Source organism: Anser cygnoides, chromosome 2 (genome assembly GCF_040182565.1).
Source record: "Anser cygnoides isolate HZ-2024a breed goose chromosome 2, Taihu_goose_T2T_genome, whole genome shotgun sequence".
In the NCBI taxonomy this organism is placed as follows: Eukaryota; Metazoa; Chordata; class Aves; order Anseriformes; family Anatidae; genus Anser; species Anser cygnoides.
The window spans coordinates 125,136,832-125,160,626 of NC_089874.1; the positions used below are offsets into that span (position 1 = coordinate 125,136,832).

General features: G+C 41.8%; 1 protein-coding gene across 1 annotated transcript in view; it reads left to right on the forward strand.

Annotated features, from left to right (window-relative positions):
* CLVS1 (clavesin 1) overlaps positions 1-23,795 on the forward strand; it is a 102,302-nt gene that overhangs the window by 65,724 nt on the left and 12,783 nt on the right. The window contains exons 4-5 of the mRNA XM_066993027.1: positions 20,960-21,070; positions 22,131-22,366. Of these exons, the coding sequence (XP_066849128.1) occupies positions 20,960-21,070; positions 22,131-22,366 (347 nt within the window). The remainder of the gene's footprint in view (positions 1-20,959; positions 21,071-22,130; positions 22,367-23,795) is intronic.

Consider the following 23,795-nt stretch of genomic DNA (forward strand, 5'->3'; position numbering starts at 1 on the left):
ATCAACTTCTGACTGACAGTAAATGCTGAAAATTTCCAGAAATTGTTCTCTAACAGAAATAAAGTTCTTTTATTGTGGTTTAGTTGTTACTACCTGAAATAAATTAGGTACCTATTTGTATCAACTTGCACGGTTGAAAAACTAGATAGCACTGAATGGAAGAGTGGACATACTTCACTGAAGGATAATTAGTGCATGAAAAAGAAGGGTTTAGTAGGATTTTGATCTGGTCATTTTGTCAGCAAGATCGTTTCTTTTTTACCTAACTAAAGGAGTAAATGGTCATGTGAGACTGGTTAAGTGTTTATTAAATTGTTTCCTGTTGTTTCCATGCCTGGAGCTTGTTTACCTCACAGAAAAGACTGTATTCCCAGGGCCAGGGGAGAGGGGCATTTGGATGCTCCCTAGAGGCATGCGACAGAGAGAAATTACAGAACAAGGGGGTTGGCTTATGGTGAGGACATTCGTACCTTGATTTTTAGAGAAGTCTGTGCCTAGTTCCAAATACCCTATGAAAGCAGAAGAGAGTACACCTGTTTGCTGCTTTTACACATTTTTGTTTGTTAGGTAATTTACAAGCATTGCAACCCTCCAAGATGCTGGAGAGCTGCAGTGAATTGCTTCCTCTAAGAGGCTGAATTAGACTTCATGAATTTCATGTGTTTTGTCTATTTGGTTGGTTGGCTGGTTTTGTTTTGTTTTCCTAAAACCAAAGGACTTTATTGACAAGACATTCTGTTTTACAAGAGGTGATATTTTTTAATGACTGCTTGTTTCTATCTTCACCTGTTTCAGTACAACACAGAATATACATTGAGTAGCTGTAAACATTGTAACTGAGTGTTTATTACAGTCTGACACTCTGATTTTTTAGAAAATATACTTTTCTGCCTTTCCATGAGTAAAAACAAATACAGAAATAAAGACCACCAGAATAAGGAAAGTGCTATATCTTCTAGGAGACATAGTAGTCCATGTGACCTCTTCAGAATCAGCATTTCACCTCTAAACAGATAGGCGGTTTAGTATTTAAAAAAAAAAAAAAAAGGGATTCTTCAATATGTCATATTTTGGTGAGGTGAGTTATCTTTAGTATCCTTTTAAGCTTTTACCCTACTCTAAGTCCTACTAAATACCTGGTAATATCAGGAGATCCAGAAGTACTGCTGCAGAATGTCACTGAACAGAAAGTGCTGAGCTCTTAAAAGGCAAATGTTTCTGGATGAAGTGAAGTGATGTTGTTTTCGCTTTTCTTGCAAATTATTTTCTTACAATCAATCATCACCTTTTATTCAATCCTCTTTCACCTCAAAAAGCCCGTGTGTCACAAGCTTGGAGGTGAAGTTAAAAAAGAAATATCTACTTAGTGAAAAACAAGCGAGTCTTTTGGAAAGTCCTGAGTTTGTACTTGTAAATGTTCAACACCAGAGTTCTGAGACAGGTCAGGTTCTCAGGTAGTCCAAGGGGATCTGGGTCCTGAGGTCGTGGTCATGCTGCAAAATGTGCTCAACTGCTCTCAGCTCCAAGGATGACTTGCAAAATCATGCGTTATATAAAGCAATGTAACAACCAACAGGGTCATGAAATATCCTGTTTATTTATTTATTTATTTATTTATTTATTTATTTTTAAAACTTATTGCTTTTTTCAGTGACCAAAGCATTGATCAAAGCATTGCATGGGAGCAGAGGTCTCAATGAATTCACTAATATCTGATGTAAATGTAAAATTTTCCTGGCTAGCACTGAAATGTTCTTGGGACACACATGGAGTTACACACAGGATAGCACCTGGAGCAGGGAAGGACGTTATCCTAATGTGTGGGATCCTGATTCATATTCTCAGGATAATAATAGGCTTGACAGCTCTCACAAAAAATATTTCTCTGTTGTTTTTTTTTTTTTCAGCAAAAAATTCTCCCACAAGACCCATAGAGTCCCAAAAGGGAGTAAAGCATTACTTCCTTCCTAGTCAAGCAAGTAATGAACATTTGACTGTGGTAATATTGAAATCTGCTAAAGAGTCAAAACAGGCAAACCAGAAGTCATCATGATATCCCCTTTCCTCGAAACAGAAATCATCATGATATCCCTCCTCTTCTCGTAGCAAACACGCACTTCCAGGGACAGTGTTGCAGCTGGTGGGCTTCCTCCTGTTTTATTAAAGAAAGTTTAGGTAGGAGAAAGAAGACAAACCTTGCAATCTATTTCCTGGCAGGCAAGCTGAACTCTTAGGATATCAATACTCTTCATATTTCCTGTTATTTTAGTTCATTCTTTTTTTTCATTGATAGATTGCTAGGGTGGAGAATCATGAATGAATTGTCATTAGAGAATAGATGTCTTCAGAGACAGAAAAATCTTTAAGGAAAAGAGCAGATAAAGGAAGCCATTAATTGGAGACAGGGAGAGTGCCCTGGGAACATGTGATTATATTTTTTCCTCCTGTTTCTGTACTCCTTCCTAGCTGTCTGTATTTGACAATTGTCAGAGACAGAACAGTGGGCTAGCAGGATCCTGCTCAACAAGAACTTTCTTGTGCTTTTATGAAAGGATTAAATACATAAATAAATAAATAAAATGAAGTATTTGGGCAAGGAATTGTTGAATTCCCGAGTGTTTTTCTTCTTTGTAATAGCCCTGAGGCAAAGAAAAGACAATCAGAGATCACTCTGGTGTCAGCAGCCAGCCATTAACACCAAGTAAGTGGTGCGAGTGAACCTTACAGCAAGCAAGGTCAAGGATGGAAGAGAAGGAAGCGGTGTTCAAATCTAGTCCTAAGATTTGGGGAATTTCCTACTCTCTCGTTTTCTGCTTTCCTTGATAATAAATGTATGAGGGACTGTTTATTTTCCAAACCTAAGGGCACGAGGGTCATTGATAAGATGTGGAGGCCCACCTTAAATAGTTGCCAAAGCAAGAAATCCTTTGAAGGGTATCATTCTTCTCTGAAGAACAAAGGAGGTAGTATGAAGGGAGAAGAATATGCTGATAGGCAACCTCAGAGAGGAAGATACCCTGGGAAGTCTTCCAAAACATGGCCTCATGTGAGACCACTGACTGCAGTGGGGAGTGGTTCAGATTGCAAAGATGACAAGGTAGAGTTTTCTGTGCAAAGTGTTATTCAATGAAAAGTAAAGCAAAAGATGAGCAGATTCTCATGCAAATGTCCAAGATGTCAAGCCACTGTGAGACTCACCTGTCAGGCGTGTTTGATTCCCTTTCATATTGTCTGATGAATATTCACCCCTGGTGGTCTCATATCAAGGCAAGCTGCCAACAATTCTTTTGGGTTTCTACCAATAAATTAAGTCCTTCAAGGTAGCACACAGTTAACATTCAGCATTTTCTCCATTTAAATGTCAGATTATTTCATCTTCCCAAATCCATGACAGTGAAGGCAGCTTTTAAAATCCACCATCATGATACTGCAGTTGTTTCCCAAAGCCTGGTACCACAATGAAAAGAAAAAGCAGATTCTTTATTGGTGTGTGTGAAACTCTGAAATTCTCACAGATACAACCATTGCAGTCTGTTCAGAATATGAAGTAACATCTGCCTTCCCTCCATCACCCTGGCTCACCATTACATCATTGCGTATGTTGGCATGTCTGGAGTCAAGGCATACAATCCTGCATGGCACGGCAAAAATGCATGGCTGACATCTTCCTTCTTGTCATACAGCCAGTTCCACTGAAAACACACCTAGCTTGTATTATCCATAATAAAATATACATATAAAATCCAAAGCTGAACCAAAGTTTGGTGAATTGAATGGAAAAGTTCCTAATTTTCCTCAGTAAAGTCAGACCCATAAGCACAGTGTCCTTCAGAAATAGTTTGTCATTTTGACAACCCATTCTGTAACATGAACCCCTTGGAGCTGGGACTGTACTTTACAACTACAGTTTCCACTGACATTAAAATCTGTTATAAAACCAAGATGCTCATCAAGCAGAAAGAGACAACACACAGCAACTTTCCCTGCTTCAGGCACTGTCAAGTGTTATTCAGGCCCTCTTCTAAATAGAGAAACTATGCATATCTTCTGTATGTAAAATGTGCATGCACTACATTTTAATCTTTTCTTCAATTATCATCCACAGATTTCTATCCTTCGAATTCTGTCTTCTAAAAAACTTCTAAATTCTTCTAAATATATAAAAATATTTTTTCTAAATAGTTTAGAGTACAGACACATGATTGAATGTGTATAAATTAATGAGACTCTACAAGTTACCATATTTATTTGGTAGAGGTGAAAAATGGCAGTGTACCTGTTGTTAACCCACCACAGTTCTGTGGAAATCAGTTTAGGAAACTCAGATCTCCCCAGTGTACAGTCACAGAAGTGTCAGTGATCGACACATAGTAGTATCCACCTCTCATCTTGTGGTTTTCCTCTGCTGCCAGTCAGGAATACTCTTTGATGTTTAGGTGCAAAATACATCAGGTTCACCTAAACCACCCTGGAAAGTTTTACTTGCAATGCTATAGGCCAGGTGTGATGAGGGATGGCAAACAGAAGGTACAAAGAGATTATTAGAAGTGATGGGACAATAACCTCTCTTGCTGTTTCAGAAATGCACCCCTGTTTTCATGTGTTGAGTTTCACTTCACAGTATTTTTTTTTCCTGTGTCTCAGCAGAGACAAGGCTTTTTGTTTTGTCTGTATGTCTTTTGAATCATACAGAATTAGTGCATGCAGGAAGGTGCAGTTTTCCTCAGCTTCCAACTGGCACTGTTACCTTCATGTTTTGCTAGGACGATCAGACACTTCTGCGGTATGCACTATTTATTTAGAAGAATACTTTACAAAGCAGCAGGGAGGAATGAAGCTTTCAACATGGGGCTCTAAAAAACCATGGGAAGACAATCAAAATTAAAGACAAAACAAACAGTCTTGCCCAGGGTTTTGCTTCAACAAACTTAGCTGAGCCAGGACAGGAGAACAGATAATGGGAAGGGTGAAGGAATGGCAGCGATGGGGGGAAAAAAGGCACTTCAAAAAAATTAGCATCAGGTCTTGGTTTTCAGTCTGAATCTGAAACCTGCAGCAAGCCTTTCAAGACACCAGAAACAAATATTCCTGATCTGGTAGACAGGGATTTCTTGGAGGTGTAGGGAAAGTCAGAAGAAGTTAGAGCAAGGAAATGTTAGTGTCCCACCAACCGGCACCTCTGCCTCCAGCTAGCCCACGTCACACCGACAGCTCACAGAGAAGAGGACAGAAGAGGTCAGAGAGAAGGTCAGAGAGAAACTGTAGGACGGTATGATGTGTGTGTGTGTGTATCCCTGAGTGTGGGGCAGGTCCAGCCACAGGGCGTGGAGCTGGCCCTGGGAACTTACCCAACATAGGTGCATAACGTGATGCATCCTGGAGAGGGATTGGACCTGCCATGGGGAGCTGAGTCCTGTACTCCTGCCATAAGCACCAGGGCTGTGCTTATCCCTGGCTGTCACTGGTACTGAATATGGATGATACTTTTGCAGTAAGAAAGAGGCAACTATGTGACTGCTTTAAACTCTCTCGCAAGGAGTCTTATTCCAGAACATTTTAATTTATGCTTTATTGTTGCTGCAATTGCTGCTACTACCACCTTTACATTTTCAGGGGTTGCTTGATTATTGCCCTGGCATGCTTTGATTTATTTATTTTCTAATTTTATTTTTTTTTAAGGAATGAAGAAATGGGTTAAAAATAAACCCCTGTTTACTAAAATAAGAGAAAACCTATGGAGCTGTGATGTGACTAGATAAATCAGCTATTCTTTCTTAAGTGCACTCTTTCCATGAGCAGATAGTCTGCTGTTATGAACAGGGTGTCTGAAGCCAGAGAAACATCGAGTTGTGACAGTGCCAATGGGGAGAACTTGTTTTTCTGCCTTCCTCTTCTTCCTTCCTTTCTTCTCTCCCTTACAGCTTCTGCTTACTAAACTGGTCTCTGTAAGCAGTGTGGGAGACCTTATTCTTTTCCCTGCAGGGGAACAGAGGCTGCTCCTGACACTTTTAAAGGAGATGGAAAGAAACTGACATTTCACATTTCCACTCCAAGTTGTGAGTACAGCAACAATGGGGAGAATAAACTGATGATGGTTAGATTGATTGAAGAGGGGAAGGGACCATGAATCATTTATTACCAAGTGGCTATTTTAAGGTCCTCCTACAAGCTCTCCATTTTCCTACCACTTCCTTCCCTAAGCACATCTGCGCTGATTTTTAATGCAATTCAGGTTCTAAACACCAAGTAGTCACCTGTGCTCAATAAGCTCCTGGGATGCCCTGTGCTGTCACCTGGACCTGTGGAACTAAGCTGCAATATCCATGCCACCAGTTCTGCCACAGCCGTGTCCTTCAGTTCCTCCTGTCACATGTGCTGGTGCTCAGCTGCCTCAGCCTGCATGGGTATCCTCTGTGTCTTTTTCCAGCAAACAGCACTGTGGCTCTTGCCTCTGGGAATTGGATAAAACTTTCTTCACCCACTTCTTTGCACGTGTCCATCTGGTGCAGCAGTCTCACTTGCATCTGGGATGAGTCCACTGCACATTGACGTGACTACGGCCCACCATTATCACTACTAATATAAGTTCACAAACCGTACTAGACTTGCTGCTTTGCTCTATCTGTCTTGAGACACCTGTGAGGTCAAAGTGACTCTGACAGCTGGCTGACAAGCACAAGCATCTTGTTTTCAGAGGTTGTATGACCTCTCAAGCCTCACTGGTGCCGCTGTAATTTCACAATGCAAAATACAGCCCTGTATGTGACTTACACCTCCTGCACGTATTTCCTCAGTAGCACTTTGAAGCCTTTTGGAGGCTTGGTTATGTGCAAATTTCCTTACAGGTCTTCCATCTGAAAAGTCTGCTGGAAGACGCGTTCCTGTAGCTTTCTCTGGAATCTTCTGAGATATTTCTGTAAATTTTACATCCTTATTTGTTTAGTTTACACCAGAATTTGTAGTCTATTCTGAGTTAGTTGAAGGCTCCAGACAGGATTTTTTTTTTTACACTTCCCCTCCATCCTTCCTCCCCCAATCTAACATAATTTATGTATAACAGTATTGTTTATACTGTCAAATTTGTTGCATTTCCATGTCAAAAACCTCTGGCTTCAAGTGCAACCCAATGACTTTCTGAGAAAATGATTTCCTAAAGAGATAATGATCATGCACAAATGGATGCCCCAGTTTCATAAGGTCACCTCCCAGAGTGTTACTGTCCTTTCGGTTTCTCATTAGAGAGATTGCAAAAGATGCCAGGTTTTAGGTCATTCATATGCAAATGAAACGTTTCAACATTTTTGCTTGATTTTTACATGATCTGTAAGAGCAGTACTTTCACTTCTACTTATAAGCTTCTCCCTAAAGCAATAAGCTTCTCTTATTGTAGCCTGAATTATGGCAAGACAAACTTTGTAGATGGGCTGTGAACCATCTCAACTTTCATCTCTATTCTATACTCTGTTGAGAGTTCCTGTATTCCCTCAAAAATTCATAGGTTTCCTCTTCAGTTGCTGTCAATACTTGCCCATACAGTGAATGAATATGATCTCTGAGATCCAATATTTGGCATATTTTTAACTCTGTAATAAGTATTATTTTTCCTTCTGGTATTGATATAAATTATAAATTTTCCATATTTTTCTACATTTTTCTTTATCCATACAGTTACTGACATAATTCTACAATGGAATAAAGTTTAACTCTGTAAGACCAGAGCTTCATTAACTCATACTATCAGTGACTTGTCTCTGCTGATAGCGGTGTTCCTGGTGCACCTAAACATCATAGAAAATCAGTCCATGTCCCATAAGACTTCAGGTGGACAGACTATGCTGTTTAATTTGCATGAAGAAGTCTTCATCCCTTCTCCAGTGACTTCTGCTGATGTTTGTAAGAGTCTATGTAGTGATGTGATTCTTTTCTGAATGACAGATATCATCTTTCATGAGTTGTTTGTCCATTCTAAGTTTCTCAGTGGCTTGGGTTTTGGAGGCTTCCATGGTGACTGCTTTATGCATTCCTCCCTCCATCTCATTTGCAGAAACACTGTGAGTTTCTTTTCATATCCATATTGTCAAAGCAACATCTAACCACCTCAAACTTCAGGAAAGTCCCTCTTTGATTTACAAATGTTAATTGCTTTGCCTAAGTTTATTCTAGGTATATCAGTAGATGTTTCCTTGAATGATTTTTCCCAGAATCTAATTGTGATCTTATGAGGAACTGAATGTGACTCCCAAAATTTCAAAACAGTTTTTGAACTTTCTATCAGTCACAAAAAAAACATTTAAATTTTACTTTTTTTTTTGTAATGTCTGTTTAAAAACATACACCTGACACGTTTCACTTTACCTTGAGAGTAGTACTCAAATTGCTATAATAATCTTTCATAATTAGCCTCCTCTGCCTAAGTTAATGGGGAAATATTTTTAACAACCGAAGTGCTTCAGAATTTCTCAGTCATAAATTAAGCTGTATTTTCAATACCACTTCTGTCTTATGGATACAGACTGAAGTACAAGGCAAAATGACTCCAATTATCTTCTGTAGTTTGAAAGAATTCCAGTGCTGGCAAGGCTTTTAACTTCTCTGTTTTTCTCTTTAGAATATTTTTTTTTTGCTGCTTATTTTGGGAAAATTAGTTATTAACTAATCACCTTGAGTGGAGAATTTGCTGTGTTCAGTGATGGATTTCACACTGAGCAGGCTTTAATAGCCTGAGCTCCTTCACAACTCAACCAGTAGGTGTGTTGTCCGTGGCCCTTATCTTGAATTTTTGTGCAAAAATATGCTATACAAAAACACTAATGCACATATGTTAGAAATGAGTACTATTTTTAAAAGAAAAGGAAAAAATAAAATAAAAAGAACCACAGGTCAAACATCTACAATGACTCAGCAATACTATTAATTTCTCACTAATGCTCCCACACAGATTTGGCTTTGGTTGTGATTTCCAAATGCTTTCCAAAATGCAGGATTACCAGAAATAACCCAGCACTGCTGGAACGCTAACTAGTGAACAGCATTAAAAAAACACCCTTTCCTAAGCTCTGATTCTTTTCTGAGCCAGTTACTGTTTTCAATAATGGAGAGGTTTTAATTAAGTTGATGGACATAAGTGTGATGGATATGCATTGGAGCATGTGTGAAATACCATAGCAGCTAAGAGGGAATGCAGCTTTTCTGATTACTTGTGTTCACCCAGCACATTGCTGATAACAAGGAAATCATTCTTGGAACAATGGTTCAGAGCAGAGAGTTAGCGATACAGATTTTGCTCTGGTCTGAACAGATTATTTTCTTTTGTTTATTGCTGTCATTTATGTTCCTAGTATGAGCTTTGTGGCTAAGCATATCTTAAATCAGCCTTACCTTCCTGCCCATTAGTCTATAGTAAATTATGGTGTATTTTAAAGATGAAAAATGCTTCAGAATTAGATGGAAACTGCAACCTGAAGTGCTGAGTACCATAGTTCAGTCAATGATGTCTGTGGAACATGACCAAGTAAATTCCAGAGCAGAGATAGTCTAATAACTGCAGATGCATGCATGCATCTGGTGGGCCTTTTGCCACAAGAACACACTGCTGTCTTGCTTTCAGCTTGCCCAGGTTCCTTTCTGCAAAGCTGCTTTCTAGTTGCTTGGTGCCTGACCTGTGTGCACGGGGTTGTTCTGTCTAAGACAAAACACTTCACATTTGTTAATGTGTGTCCCAGCAGCACATTTTTTTTCTCATTCTATCAGGATCGCCCTGAATAGGTGACTCTCTGCCTTAACCTCCACCATATACGTTGCACCCCACAGACTGATACCCTTATCAAAGTTCCTGGGGGTTAGTCACTCCCTAGCATCATCCATTTCATTTATAAAACATTACTGGCTACAGTATGAACCCCAGAGAAAAAAATAGTAAATGACCACAAGGCAGACTTTGTACCTCTGATCTCAGTATTTTAATCTCAGCAATGTGACCAGTGTTTCACCCACACTGTATTCCACGTCCCAAAACCAAAAACTCAGCAGTTTGCTAGACAAAAAAAAAATATGGGACACCATGCCTAAGTCCTTGCTAAAGTTGAGGTAAGTGACATCCACTGATTTGCAAATGCCCTGATACTCAAGCAGGGAGCAGTAATAAAACGTTTGAATTTTAACAAGGAGGATATGAGGCAACATGCCTTCAGGTGGAAAGAGTTCTCAGCAGGAACCCTTCATAAGAGAAGACAAGCTGACTGCCCTGTACTTACCTAGCAAATTTAATGATCTCCAGGGATATGACACAGCACACTCCCAGCCTGTGGGAGGAAAAAGCCTAATTCATTGAAGGCTTCATGGAGTAGTGCTTAATGGGAAACTTAATCCAATCTGAGAAGAAAGAGGAGAAGAAAATTTGTAGGTTTTTCTTTTATCAGAAGTGGGTGAGAAATGGTATCACACCTTCCTGCTAGCCTACTAGCCATAGTTATAGCAAATTCAATGAAGTATTTTGTTCTAATAACTAATAATAAACTAATAACATTTTTTAAGAGTACTAGAGGAGAATGGTGGAATTTTTAGTTTACAGACTGACATTGTGCTGCCTAAAACACAATTAAGAACAACCTTTTGGGGTATGCAGTGCAAATGCTACTAAAGCTGTAAACAGCTAGTACCCCTCAGAGTCCTTCAAGGACTCTGTTGGGAGCAGGTGATCATATAGAAGAGGCCAAAGGACTGAAAAAGTGTCCTGGAATTATGTCTCCAGTCTGATAGCCATCTGTGGCTGATGACAATGAAAAGACTGGGAAGCTGCACTGATGAGTGCCTTGCTTCCTTTGCACCTGCACAGGCAGCAGAAATCATCTTCCTGGTGCTATCATTTAAAGCTGTTTTGGAGTTGGAGTTAAGGTTGCAGTAAAGTAAGGCAGCGAGGAATAGGAACTGTGAACTGGAGGGAAGTTATGCTGTGAAAGCAAGAGAGCTGTTGCAGGGAGTGTAAGCACATATTTCATTTAGCAAAGAATGCAAAGTTTATGCATCATTTAAAGCTGCCAGACCGATAAATGCCCCGATGCTGAGCATTGATGTGATGAGCAGTGTTGGCTGTCAGTTAACACTGCTTTATGTGGTGCAGACAGCACCAAAAAAAAAAAAAAATTAAATGGCAAAGTCACACACTAAGAAATTGAGAAATCCCATTATCACAGTACAGCTTCTGGGGGGCCATGGCTCCAGCTGGCTTACCAGACCTCTAGGGGCAACCACTGTAGGCAGAGATCTGAACTCCCAGCCTCTGGTCAGGGTTGCAGGTGGGAGAAAGTATCTGGTGATCTCTAAGGGTTCTGACTGATCACAGCTTTTAAGGTGAGTGGGTATCACTACGATTAGTCCAACGTATGAAGCATCTCATCCTGTCAGTGAGTTCTGGCATATGCACATACATAGTTGCAAAGTCTCACTGGGGCAGTGAAACCATGTGTGTTAGGAAAACCTTATGTGAAGAGTCAGGCTCATGCCCCAAAACTGTGCTTTCAATCTCCACCCTCCAGTAATCACAGAAATATTACTGAAGTGCAGAAAACAATATATACATATATATATATATATTTTTTTCCCCACAAGCCCTTTGAGAAATCACTTCTCCACCCTCCAGTCCCCCAAACCGTTCCCATAAAGATTTGTGTAGCTCGCTGTTGAAATGTTTAAGCCCAAAATGTAAAACACTGGCAAAGTTATCATAATTGCAAATGGCACATCAAACAGTCTTAGCTATTGGTGATGCTACTAGCACAACCTAATATAAGGACCGTGGGGGAAAATATCAGTATGTTCTCTGTACTGCATAGTGCAAGGCTCTTCTCTGCAAAATGGTCTTCATACCATTCATGTTTCTTAAGTGCAGGGTGTAGAAAATGACATGAAACTTAAAATGCTGCCTGTCACTGTAAAAACAGCTTTCCTAAATAACATGTTTTCCGCAATGGAAAACCATGTATCTTTAGTACTAATCATATATATTTTTTTTGTTCTCAAAACATATTTCAAGGACATTCAGTCAGGTTTCTTATTACCGAGGCACTACTGCATTATTAAAAAAGTAAAAAAAAAGAGAAAGAGATCACAGAAGGGCAGACACAATGAGATTATATTTTATTGCAGAGTTGACACATTGGTCTGCTCCTGTCAGTTTAGCCTCGTGACTATCTGGGACTTTGTGAAACACAAATACATAAAACAAGTTTCCCTTCAGCATGGAGGGATGTGGAAGCTAAGCAATCTTACTAACGTATTAGAACAAGGACAGAGATTGAATCATGCAAATAAAAAGGAATTATTTTTACCTAAGACAACATGAGTTGCTTTGTATTGAATCCCCTCAGAGCTGGGTTTCCACCATTGCACACACATTTAGCGTTATGTCTCACTTTAAAAACAAAGTAGGTCAGTCTTCCTCACCCACCCATGCGCACACACACTCCTGTTGAAAGAGACAAAAAGAATTGCAAAATGCTTTCGCCAACGGTACACTGAACAGTGTACATTCATCAAGGATAACAGAGACCATAGAAATTATTTTTAAAAGCATTTGTGCTACATCTAGGTGAAGGGAAAACTTCCATTTTAAAATGAGGTTCCAATTTCAAACAAAGCAGCAAACTCTGAAATTCTTAGTGAAATAGTGAAATAATGTGGAAATCTAGCTTCTGTTTAGCAGATTACCTTGAGAAAACAGGTGCTAGAAGCCTACTATACCTCTTCAAGGACCTGTATTGAAAAGTCAACACAATGATTTTCTTCTTTCTATACAAAGAGAAATTTACCAGAAAAGGAATAATCTGTCAGTTTTTTATTAGAGTCATATTTTGTTTGGCAACAAATGCCAACAAAAAAACTTCTCCATCATTTTTTTTTCTGACCTTGCTGGGTTATAATCTCATCACAATAATAGTTTATAATCTCCTTTACATGCCTCTCTATAAGTGAATGCACATGCAAAACTTGAAGATAATTCCAGGTTGTGTTCAAGCCAAGACACAGAAGACTTCTGTTGAACGTCAAACAGGTTGCTCAGGACTATCAATAATAAAATCTCCCTTTCTCTATCATCAGGTTTCAATCACAACACAAGTGTAATATGACTGTATGATTTCTGTGTAACACCTTGGTGCTTTCATAGGCAAGATGAAAAGCTTTTCTGCAAAGTCAATAGGTCTCCTGAGAAAAAAGGCAAGTGCCACGAGACCTTTTTTAATTGCTTTTCTTTGCCTGACTTTAACTAATGCTGTGGGCATTTGTCCTTACCATGACAGTTTGGTTTGCATAGCCCCTTTGCTCAGACACGGATATATTGGCATAGAACAGATATAGAAAGCGGCGATGTGATGAAAGTGTGAAGAAAATGTTGGTTTGGGACAAGAAATAAGCTGCTATACATTGTCCTTTTCAGGTCTGCCACTTGACTCTCTCCTTTCAACAGTCTTTTAAGTTCTGGCAGATTTGCCTTAGTGTGATCTTCTCTGCCCTAACTCCTTCACTCCCCATGCTCTGAACTGCAGTGTCCCACAGATCCATTGCCCTTCAGGATGGGTGCGAGGCCTGCCTATGCAAATAGAAATAGCCAGGGGGAGAAAGGTTTAAATTGGATCAGCTAAGGAAAACTGCAGATTTTGTCTACAGTGGTTAATAGCACTAATTAATTTTGTTTAGAGCTTAACTTTTAAGAATTCCCAACCTAATATACATATATATATATATTTAAGTTATTCTTTTTCCAGAAGTGTATATGAAAATAGAACATTTTTCAGGTCAAGATTTTAGTGTTGAACATTTTAGTACTCCCTGTGTGTATTCTTTTTAATGTGTAAGGAAATTAAGGTGGTCTTAAGGTGGTGGAAGATGTCTTAATACTGACTTTTACTACCATTGCTGGACATGCTCATTCTGCTTGTGCACATTTTACTTCAGAAGGCCCTGTATTAAAGGGTTGCAAGAAAAAACACTTTATCACTGCTTTAACTCCAGGCATCAGGGGAAGGGTTGGAGGAGTGTGACTTCTCTCAGAAACATGATATTTGTACAGAAGCTTTGTTCTTCTGATGATTTCAAGCCACCAAAGCTACTAGGTCATTTCCAGCCATGGGCTTGGTAGCCCAGGGAGCACGGAGTGTCACCGCCAACTTGTGGGTACACACTCCAGCAGGCAGCACATGTGTTGGCTCAGCAAGCCTGGAGGCCAGGCTTGCACTGTGCCCAGTGTGCTTTACAGTTCCTAATTAAGCCCTAAACTAGTTTCAGCTTTGATGATCTTCCTACTGCTTTTCCCTTCCCCCACAACTAATTTCAGACTGGCATGTTCAGCGAGATACAGGAATAGAAGCAACACAGCTTGTAGTCACCTTCGCTTCAGAAAGCTGGGGATGGAAGTGTTTCTGAGATAGAATTTACAGCAAAAACCAGGACAATGGAGATGATTTAGCCCAGTTTGCTAGAACTTGCTGCAATGATCACAGCAAGTTTCTAAACTAACTCAAAAAAATTGCCTCTGGCAAATTCTTGTCCCTTCCCATGTGCCCACTTGTTCCTGTGACCCAATTTACACCTTCTCAGCCTAGTGCGTGGCTGTCACTCTTCCTGCTCAACCACAGAGCTCCTGTTCTGGCCTTGCCTCTCTATGAGCTAATCCAGAGCTAGTTGATATGAGTTTGGCAGTACTCAGCCAGGCCCCTGAATGAACATGCTTTTTCTTTTGTGATATAATGCATTCACCTTTTTAATCTGAAAGGAGCATCAGTCTGTAAGTTGTGGGTGAAAGAAACACTTTGAAAACAGTGGGGCCAAGCAGAAAAATAGCACCAGGGTATGGTGTCAGTCCAGAGGTGTTACTTCTCCTAGGATTTTTTCTATTCTTAATTTTTTTTTGAGCTGGTTCAGCAAAGGGTTCCTCGTAAAGAAGTCATGAAGAAATCCCCTTTTGCCCCAAGGTTACAGGTTATTTTGTTGGACCAGATGATATGACAGCATGATTCTATCAGGACAAATCAAAGTTTACTGAGCAAATCTGTGTTCTGTAACCTGATTTATTGGTGCCATCTGCCAACACCCATGAACAGATGCTCTGTAGGACCTCACTAACGTGCAGTAATGACTGGGATAAACCCACCGCAAATGGCTGAATTTTAAAAGTTATAGAGTGTAGCAGGAGAGATAACAAACATAATGAAAAATGTCTAGGAGAATGCATCCTAATGTTCATTTTTCAGTTCAATTTCCCTGACAGCAGTACTTCAGAGCATACTAATCTACATATGTGGGTATATGGTGTAAAAATAAACCAAGCACTCATATTTTTCTGTGATTTAGCTCCATTTTTTTGCCACTGTATGTTTCAAAGAGATCATTTTGGTGTGAGTAGTTACAGTCACTGCTTCACAAAATCAATGAGATCTTCCTGATTGCAAGAATCCCTTTTGCAGTCATAGTTTGGCAGGTCAAAACTGCACTAATATAGTGGGTTTTTTTGTTGATTTTTTTTTTGTAATGTTTTTTCCCTTCTCTGCAGCTATTTCCAAGCCCTGTGTACTCTGAGGGCACGCCAAGGTAGAAGCAAATGAGTTTGCAATTATTGCCACCAGCAACATTAATTTTGCATTCCTGTCTCTTCGAAAACACAGGGGAGCAAAAAGAGATAACGAAAGGAAGAGCAACTTGTCCGGATGGAGGTGTGAAATGTGCCTGGTCTCTGAGCAGAGCCATGCTCACTCCTGCAGCCCTGGGGACGCTCAAGAGGGATGGGAGCAGCCCAGCCCCAGGTCCCTGCCATCCCCATCCCCATCCCCATCCCCATCCCCATCCCCATCCCCACTGCTGCCTCCCACCCCTCCTGTCCTGGGTGTCCCCAGCTAAATACTCAGCTCCTAGGAGCTGTATTAAAATTAGAAACTGAAGCTGTAGTGATGGGGGTGGCTCTCTGCCTTCTCTCCTAACCTGCATTGTAAGACAACCTGCCCTGTCCACACCAAGGGTATTACTGGGCATTCATTCAGACATGCTCAGGAAAGCCTTTTTAATAGACACAGCCTGTCCAATACCTGGCAAAGTCATAAAATCAGAGAACAACAACTTTCCATCACTGGCACTGTTTCTGAGGCTGGATTTGGACCCAGGGTTGGAGAGCTGAAAGCCTCCCCTCTTTATTGTACCAGTCCATTAAAATCACCCACTCACAGAAACACTCTGGGGAGAAACTATCACTGAACTATTAATAAAATCTTCCAGAACTATTAATATGGTCTGTGGGAGCTTTAATCCACTGCAGGGACTGATTATGTAAGCAAAGAGGCATGAGGATGCTGTTTTTAGCCTCAGTTTGAATGACCTTTCAGTTTAAACAGTTTTGTTTATGATTGAAATCTGCCTGAATCTAAGAGAAACTATTTTAATTCAAAGGGGATTATATTTTGATTTGCATAAAACTGGCGAGTCTGGTCTAGGTTAAAGAAATGCATTTGGATGGCAAGATGTGTGTTTGCTTATCTGATTGCAAAGGGTTGAGGCTATGAAAGCAGCTTAAAAACATTTGTGTCACAAAATTCAAATGTTCCAAACCTGGAAGTATGCTATAACTTGTTTTTTGAGCTTAGGTCATTGGTCTATGGAGCCAATTCACACAGTTTGAAAAGATTAGCTGGATTTATATCAGGCTGTATTTATTCCTAATTTTGATATTCCAAAGACTGTTTTACTCCTCTGCCACACGTTGGCATGATGAGATGTTAGAAGATCATCTTGATTTTTAGCTTTCCGAATCAAGCAGTTCAGAACAACAAAGCAGTAAAAGGTTTCTGATGTGTACTCCTGCCAAAAGAAATAGATGTCATGAAGGCAAGAACAGGCTTAAATGGTAAAAAATAGTCTCTCGTTCACCTCATAGCTATCACTCTCAAGCTATTTAGCAGAACATTTTGTACAGAAGATTTTCAGTCTTAGGCTCATTTCAGTTCAGAAATTTCCTAGCACAGGAGGCCTGAGACGAAAAGAGAATCAATGATCTCCACATTTTCTTCTGCTGTGCAAGCTTGGAGACACCTTTCCAACCAGAAACAAAAGATGTATTTAGGCTTGTATGGATATTTAGGTGTCTATGGCAGGTCGGCTCTGGCCCTCAAGTGTTAACCTCATTCTCTTCTTTGGGGATGATGTGGAGGGAAATCACTGAAAGGAGGTTGCTTTTTGTTTGTTTGTATGTTTGTTTTTAAAAAGGAAAATCAGGCAAATGATAAGTCCTACCTAAAGCATCAGTTTCAGTCAATCTACAGGATCAATTAAAACCCCTGTGCTAGGACAATTTTGTCTCTCTATGTTTGCCCATGCTATTTAGGAAAGGTGTCACTGCTGCAAGGTTAGATGTATTCCTTGTTTTAGTTGACTTTGGGTCCCAATGAAATGAAGAAGACCTGGTTTGACTCTGGGGTGAGGTAGCTGCCCAAGTAAGTATCTGGAGTCCTTTCACTGTTTTCTACCTGCTACTGCTGAGTAGCAAACTAGCCAGATTAACACTGGGCTGGATGTGTTTATTCACACTGTAATTGCATCTCTGAGTGACATGAAGTTATGTCCAGCCTGGATTTCAGATAAAATGGCAGTAGTCTACACAAATCATTAGGCTAGTTCCAGCATGCCATATTTTATTTATATCTCTGGCATAACATGTAAATATATCCTCACGATTGGGTATTTTTAACAAGGAATCGGGTTAAGAAAGGGCTCCGTGATCCCAGGGTCCTTTTCACAGTAGGCTCCAGAAAATACACCTCATTATAAAATACACCTTCCCAAGGAATCACGAGACAGGAGAAATCAAAAGAGAATTCCTAAAAGCAAAAGCTCTCCAGCAGAAAATCAATTTCAGCTACTTTCACCTCGCCCCAGGGAAAGCAACAGAGACACTAAGTGGGGTGTGGGAAAGGTCTCATACATCTTCCTAGAGCTGCACAAGACAGACCTCCAGACGAGAGCTTTTCTTTCCAAGACAGCTTTGCGCTAATTAGGGACTTCTGCAAAATTGGAATGCTGCAGCTCCAAACTGTCTGGATGATTCCCATATCAAATTTCTGTGTTTTTTTAAAAAAAAGAAGTATGTTTTTGTCTTTGTTCTAATTGACAGCCTTACAAATGCAGGTGGACTGAGAGATAAAAGTCAAATTGAGCTTATGTGCTTAACAGTGCAAGGAACAAAAATAGCAGAAAGTTAAACACAAAAAATGTTCTTTTTTAATTTATTTTTAATTATTGTTATTATTATTAGTTCTTTATAATGACACTGCCTTTTAAAGGTTCTTTGTGTATTCCTTGGTGTATCTTTAGAATGAAAATACAGCCGTTGCCTTAAAATAAAATTGTTATATGAGAAACTTTTCTGTAACCCTTTATCTACTGATGTACCAGACAGAACCTAGTTTATGGACTTGACAGTCTATGTTGAGTGGACATAAAATTCATTTTCTGTGTAGGACAGTACATTCTCCTCTTTGGTCAACCCTTTCCAGAGGCAGTCTGCCGATTCAAAACTCCAGCTGGTTGCCTTAATTCTCAGCATGCCAGCATTCAGACCTTTTTGGGTAAGGTGGTATCATTAAGGCTGGTGAACATATTTGAAAAAAAAAAAAAAGTGTTTCCCAGTGTTTCCCTTTGGAAGTTAAGCCTGATATTTCTCACTGAAGATTGCGATTGATATAATCTGTATACTCTAATGAGAAAGCAAAACAATTTTTCTTTTTTTTTCTAGTCAATATAATTCTCCGTGTCTTAAAGTCATTCCCATGCCTCCTATCTCTTATTTCTTTAGTGTGCCTTACTTCACCCTCATATTGACCTATATGACTACTACATCGACCTGTATTGTTATAGTGCAACTCGGGACTGCTGTGGCAGGTCAGTCCCAAAGAGCAAATGAGTCCAAGAACTTCTCCTTTAGAGCTAAGGCTTGTGGGGTGGCAGCTGCTTTGACAAATATAGAAAGATAATAACAATTAAAAAAGAACATCCTGATATCATTTTTTTTTTTTTTTTTTCCTGTTAAAAGTATTCTGTGAAAAGTTTCAAATCTTCAGATTTTCATTCCCGTGTGGGAGGAAATCAACTGAATATGTGAGTTTTGCATGAGATGGAAATTTTTGTCTCTGGTCTTGTCTAAATCACTTTTGGGTTATGATGGGGTAGGAAGCTCCTTTTGGCTTCACTTCATGCATCTGAAGGCTGATGCTTTTACTAGGTGGGCTCAGAAAAAAGCCAGATTCTCCACTGCTGTTTCTCAGGACAGCCCAGCTGAAGTCACTGCAACCTGCAGCGATCCGTTAGTTTAAATCAGTCAGGGCTGCATCACAAAATTTTATCTAATATCCCAGCAACAATGGAAGTACAGTCATCTTCATAGTGAATGAACACCTCCAAGGAGTATGTGTCCTCCTTGAGAGGGCTCCTGTCTTCTGGCCTGATTACCCACTGGCTTTGCACATAGAATCCAATATTGAGATTTGTAATGATTTCAGCTAAACTGATGTGTTTGAGGTGTGAGAGGCTTATACTTCTGTATTGCTAAAGAAAAGGGTATCACTTAATGCATATGGCCCCTCACAAACATTAACACGATATATTTTGATATGACTGCTAGGGCAATCCACAGCCAGTGCCAGAAGAATATAAATGGTCCTTCATATCTATCCTGGGTGAGGATGGAGGCAGGAGTGCTAAATTGGTGAAATAATTCGACCTTGAAGCTGTGTAAAAGCTACACTGAGCAGGTGTATAAGGGGAGTTCCCATATCATGTCACAAATCTACCCCATAGCCCCACCAGCTGTGCTGTCCCTGATGCTCCAGATAAAGCTGAGAGAAAGCCCTGGGACACCCAGCGCTAATTGTGGGGGAATTAACCTGCCTGAAGCCAAAGCCCTGCAGGAAGAGACCTGGTTGTGCTCTGCCTGTCTCTGCTGAGCTGTGGGGGTTAGGAGCACAGGCAGGAGTAGGAAGGCCCTGTTAGGACCTCTCCGGGCAGATACAGGCACCTCTCTTCTCTCTGGAAGCGTGCTCGCACGCAGGAGCAGCAGCCATCCATCCCGCTGTTCATGCAAGTCAAAGACCCCAGGCTCTTCCCTGACTGACATTTGCTAGATGAGAGCGTCGATACAAAACGCCCGTCGCAATACGCGGCAACCTTTCAAGGCGCGCCAGCAACCTCCTCTTCTATTAAGCGTGCCACGCCGCCCGAGCGGAGCGGGCTGCTTCTGCAAACACCTCCCCGGCAGGACGCCACCTGCATCTTAATGCAGAGGGGGTTTGTGCACAGCCTCGCAGCCAGCGCTTGGCTCTGTCAGTTTCCATGGAGCCGTCGTGGTGCGCTCCCTCTACACCTCCACTTATCAGCCTTTCCCACCCATCCTCCTCCCCAGAGTACGCTGCGCGCTCACCCCGAAAGGTCAGCCATTGTAATGATGATTTTAGCAGGAGGGAGGCAGGGAGGCAGCAGGGTGAAGAGGTGAGCTGCGTGCGGCACTGTGCGTGGGAACTGGGGGCTCGCCTCGCGCAGCACAATGAGAAATTAGAAAGCTTCCCCCTCGAGGGAGCCGCGCTCATCAGCCCTGCCTCGCTTCCCATCCCGGCAAAGTCGGATGGATGCCCTGATGGAGTGAAAAAAGCGTTCAGGCAAAGCGTCTGGAGAGCCTGCTTTAAATCATCAGCAATTGATGCGGTAACGCGTGGAAGGGAGCAGGGACTGTCTGCTAAGAGCAGAAACTGATGCAAATGTTTCTGGGCTTCTTCCTCCTCCCGTCTCCCTCTTGCCCCCTGCCAGCAAGCTCAGCACTCAGTTGCTGTTGCAGATGGAGAGAGGCAGACTTCTCCCTCTGAGTTTCATCCTATTGACTGCCTGACTAAAGCACTGCATCTGTTAACTGGCTTCCATTTCTTTCTTTCTGTAGGACAGCTTTCCTGCCCGCTTTGGAGGAGTCCATTTTGTCAACCAGCCCTGGTACATCCATGCCCTGTACACGCTAATCAAACCATTCCTCAAAGACAAGACAAGGAAAAGGGTAATTAGAAGGGGCTGGGGGAGGTAGGAGGCTGGAGGTCCAAAGGAAAGGAGCAGTCCCCTGCTTTCTCTCTGCATTTTTCATATGGCCTCAGAGAACGACAGCTGTTACCAAGACTTACAGTTTTCAATGATCTGGGTTGGATCAATAACAAGAGACCAAAGATTTGTTATCACTAACCAAGTGTAGATCCTTTCTAACAGGACATGCTCGGGGGTAGAGGTGATGTAGAGGGATTATCAGGCCTGGCTAGAGCCACCTGCAGAGAGCAAAAATTCTGCTCAACACTTTTTGTGGAAGCAAACATTCCCTTTTTGCTTCTTTAGCAATTTGACTTTTTTTCACATGGTGCTAATTGACTTATTTCCAGCAAAATTATCCCCGCCTGAAGCCTGTTTGCTCAAGCTGCAGAAAAGGCAGGTCTTCCCCACTGAGACCCATGTGAACTGTTGTCCTGCAGTCACCTTACCTGGTTGTCCACGAAGCTCATGAAACCACCACTGGATCATCTCTCAGAAGGCCCCATTCCCTGCCCTGGGTTGTACAGGACATGGGTAGTGCCAGTCTGAAAGCAAAGAGGAATCAGAAAGCCCAGTGTTGCTGAAGCAGCACAAAGCGGCCTCACGCTGCGAAACATCAGTCCCCGGGTGCAGGGCTGGGTTACCCCTCAGAATTTGAGGACCTATTCTTCATATTTTCTTTCACTAATCCCCACTATCTCCCTTTTCTTTCCACTGCTTTCGTACAAGGTTCCCTCCTCTCACAGTAGCAATAGGTGGGTATTATACCCAACTTGCACTTTCCCCAGTCTGGTACTTAGGAAAATGATGGTGCTGTGCCGAAAGTAATCGAATCAGGCTTTTCACAAGTGTTTATGGTGTCAGCCTAACTCTTCGGCTACACACACCAAAGCTGATCCCTCTCCTCCCAATAAGCACTGGGTGCTCCAGAAGACCCTGCCTGAAACTGTCAAGTAATGACACCCCGTGTTTCACTAGTGCTGTTATCACTGAAGCAAGGAAGCGATGATGACTATGAACTTTACTTTTTTTTCTTGAAGATCTTTCTTCATGGCAACAACCTGAACAGCCTTCACCAGCTAATACACCCCGAATGCCTGCCCTCTGAATTTGGGGGGACCCTTCCCCCGTACGACATGGGGACGTGGGCTCGAACGCTGCTGGGCCCCGACTACAGCGACGAGAACGAGTACACCCACACTTCCTACAACGCCATGCACGTGAAGCACACGTCCTCCAACCTGGAGCGGGAGGCCTCACCCAAACCCATGAAAAGGTTAGTGCTGCTTCAGAAATCACCTGGTTTTTGGCTTGCCTTAGAGGTTGGGTGTAAATCGGGCAGGAAGGGCTTGTCTGGCTCGGAAAGGGGATGCAGATGAATTGGCAAATATTGACAGTCAGGAGTGCTGCACCCTGGGCTGAGCTCTTGACGTGGCAGGAGAAAGGAAGCCTCTCTGTGGAACCGTAATTACTTGTCTGATTGCTGATTAGTGTGAACAAAAACAAGGGGAAACTAATGAGCCCCTGCACAGAGCAGTCCATGGAGTGTATCGGAGCAAAACGCTCTCCTGTACAGCACTTCGCTGCTGTTTTCTGCGAGTTGCTGTTGCTTCGGTGCCCGCTGACCCCAGCTAACAACATTTTGCCTCCTTGTAAATGCAGCCCTTGTACAATGAGCACCACTGCCCTCTAAAGGAAAGCTGGGCTCGGCTCGTACTGCTGCTACTGCTCCCACCTTCCCCCTCCAGCCCTGCCAGCGCAGCGAGGCTGCTCTTTTAACATTGCTGCTTTTAGATCTGGTGGGTGTGCGTTGAATGCTCAACATGGCAGCTCTCGAAAGTACAGCCCCGGGTAATTTGTGCTAATTGCAGTGACGGGGTGAGCAGCGTTGGCTGCCCGGTGCAGATCGCTGGGGCTTGTGGCCGTGCGAGTGCCACAGCAGGGCTGCCACCAGCTGTCCCCCAGGAAAGCCAGCAAGTGATGGCTGGGCTGGCTCCCCTGCAAGAGGACATCGTCCACACTTGCTTCTCCCTCCACGCTGCACTCTGCGAAACTGCTTTCAATGCAGATCGCAGCCAGGCTTTAACTCCCTGCTGCCACTTGATGAGTGCGGTGCTCACAGATGGGGTGTCACTCCCTGTGACAGGCAGCGGCCATCATTTTGTCACAGCAAAATCAAAGCTGACAACACAGACAAGCCAGAATGTCATGCAATTAATTTTAAAAGTCTTTCATCGTCAGAGGGAAAAGAAATGAGTTCGCGATGCGCAGCACCCTCCCAGGTTAGAGGGACGCCACGCTGCTGCAGCTGCAACACGGAGCCTCGTGTGGAAAAAAGCTCACGCTTAGGAATGGATGTGAAGTGCTGTGTCCCCCACCTCTCATGGGGTACGACCCTTTTTGCAGGGCGACAGCCACGGCATGAAGAGAGGCGGCCGGTTCGCAGGTCTCCCTACGGACTCCCAGCCAGGACTGGGAGCCACAATGAGTTTACAGAGCCTATCGTATTCATTTTTAAACAACTTTTTTTTTTTTCCTTTTTGAAAGTATTAGCATTCATGATGATTTTTTTTTGAAAATATTAGCAGTGAAACACACACTATATGATTCTAGAAAGACACTAACTAAATATTACACTACTATTAAAATATATAACAAGTTTTACAATTTTTGTAACTTTACAGAAATAAATCTGTTATTAGCAT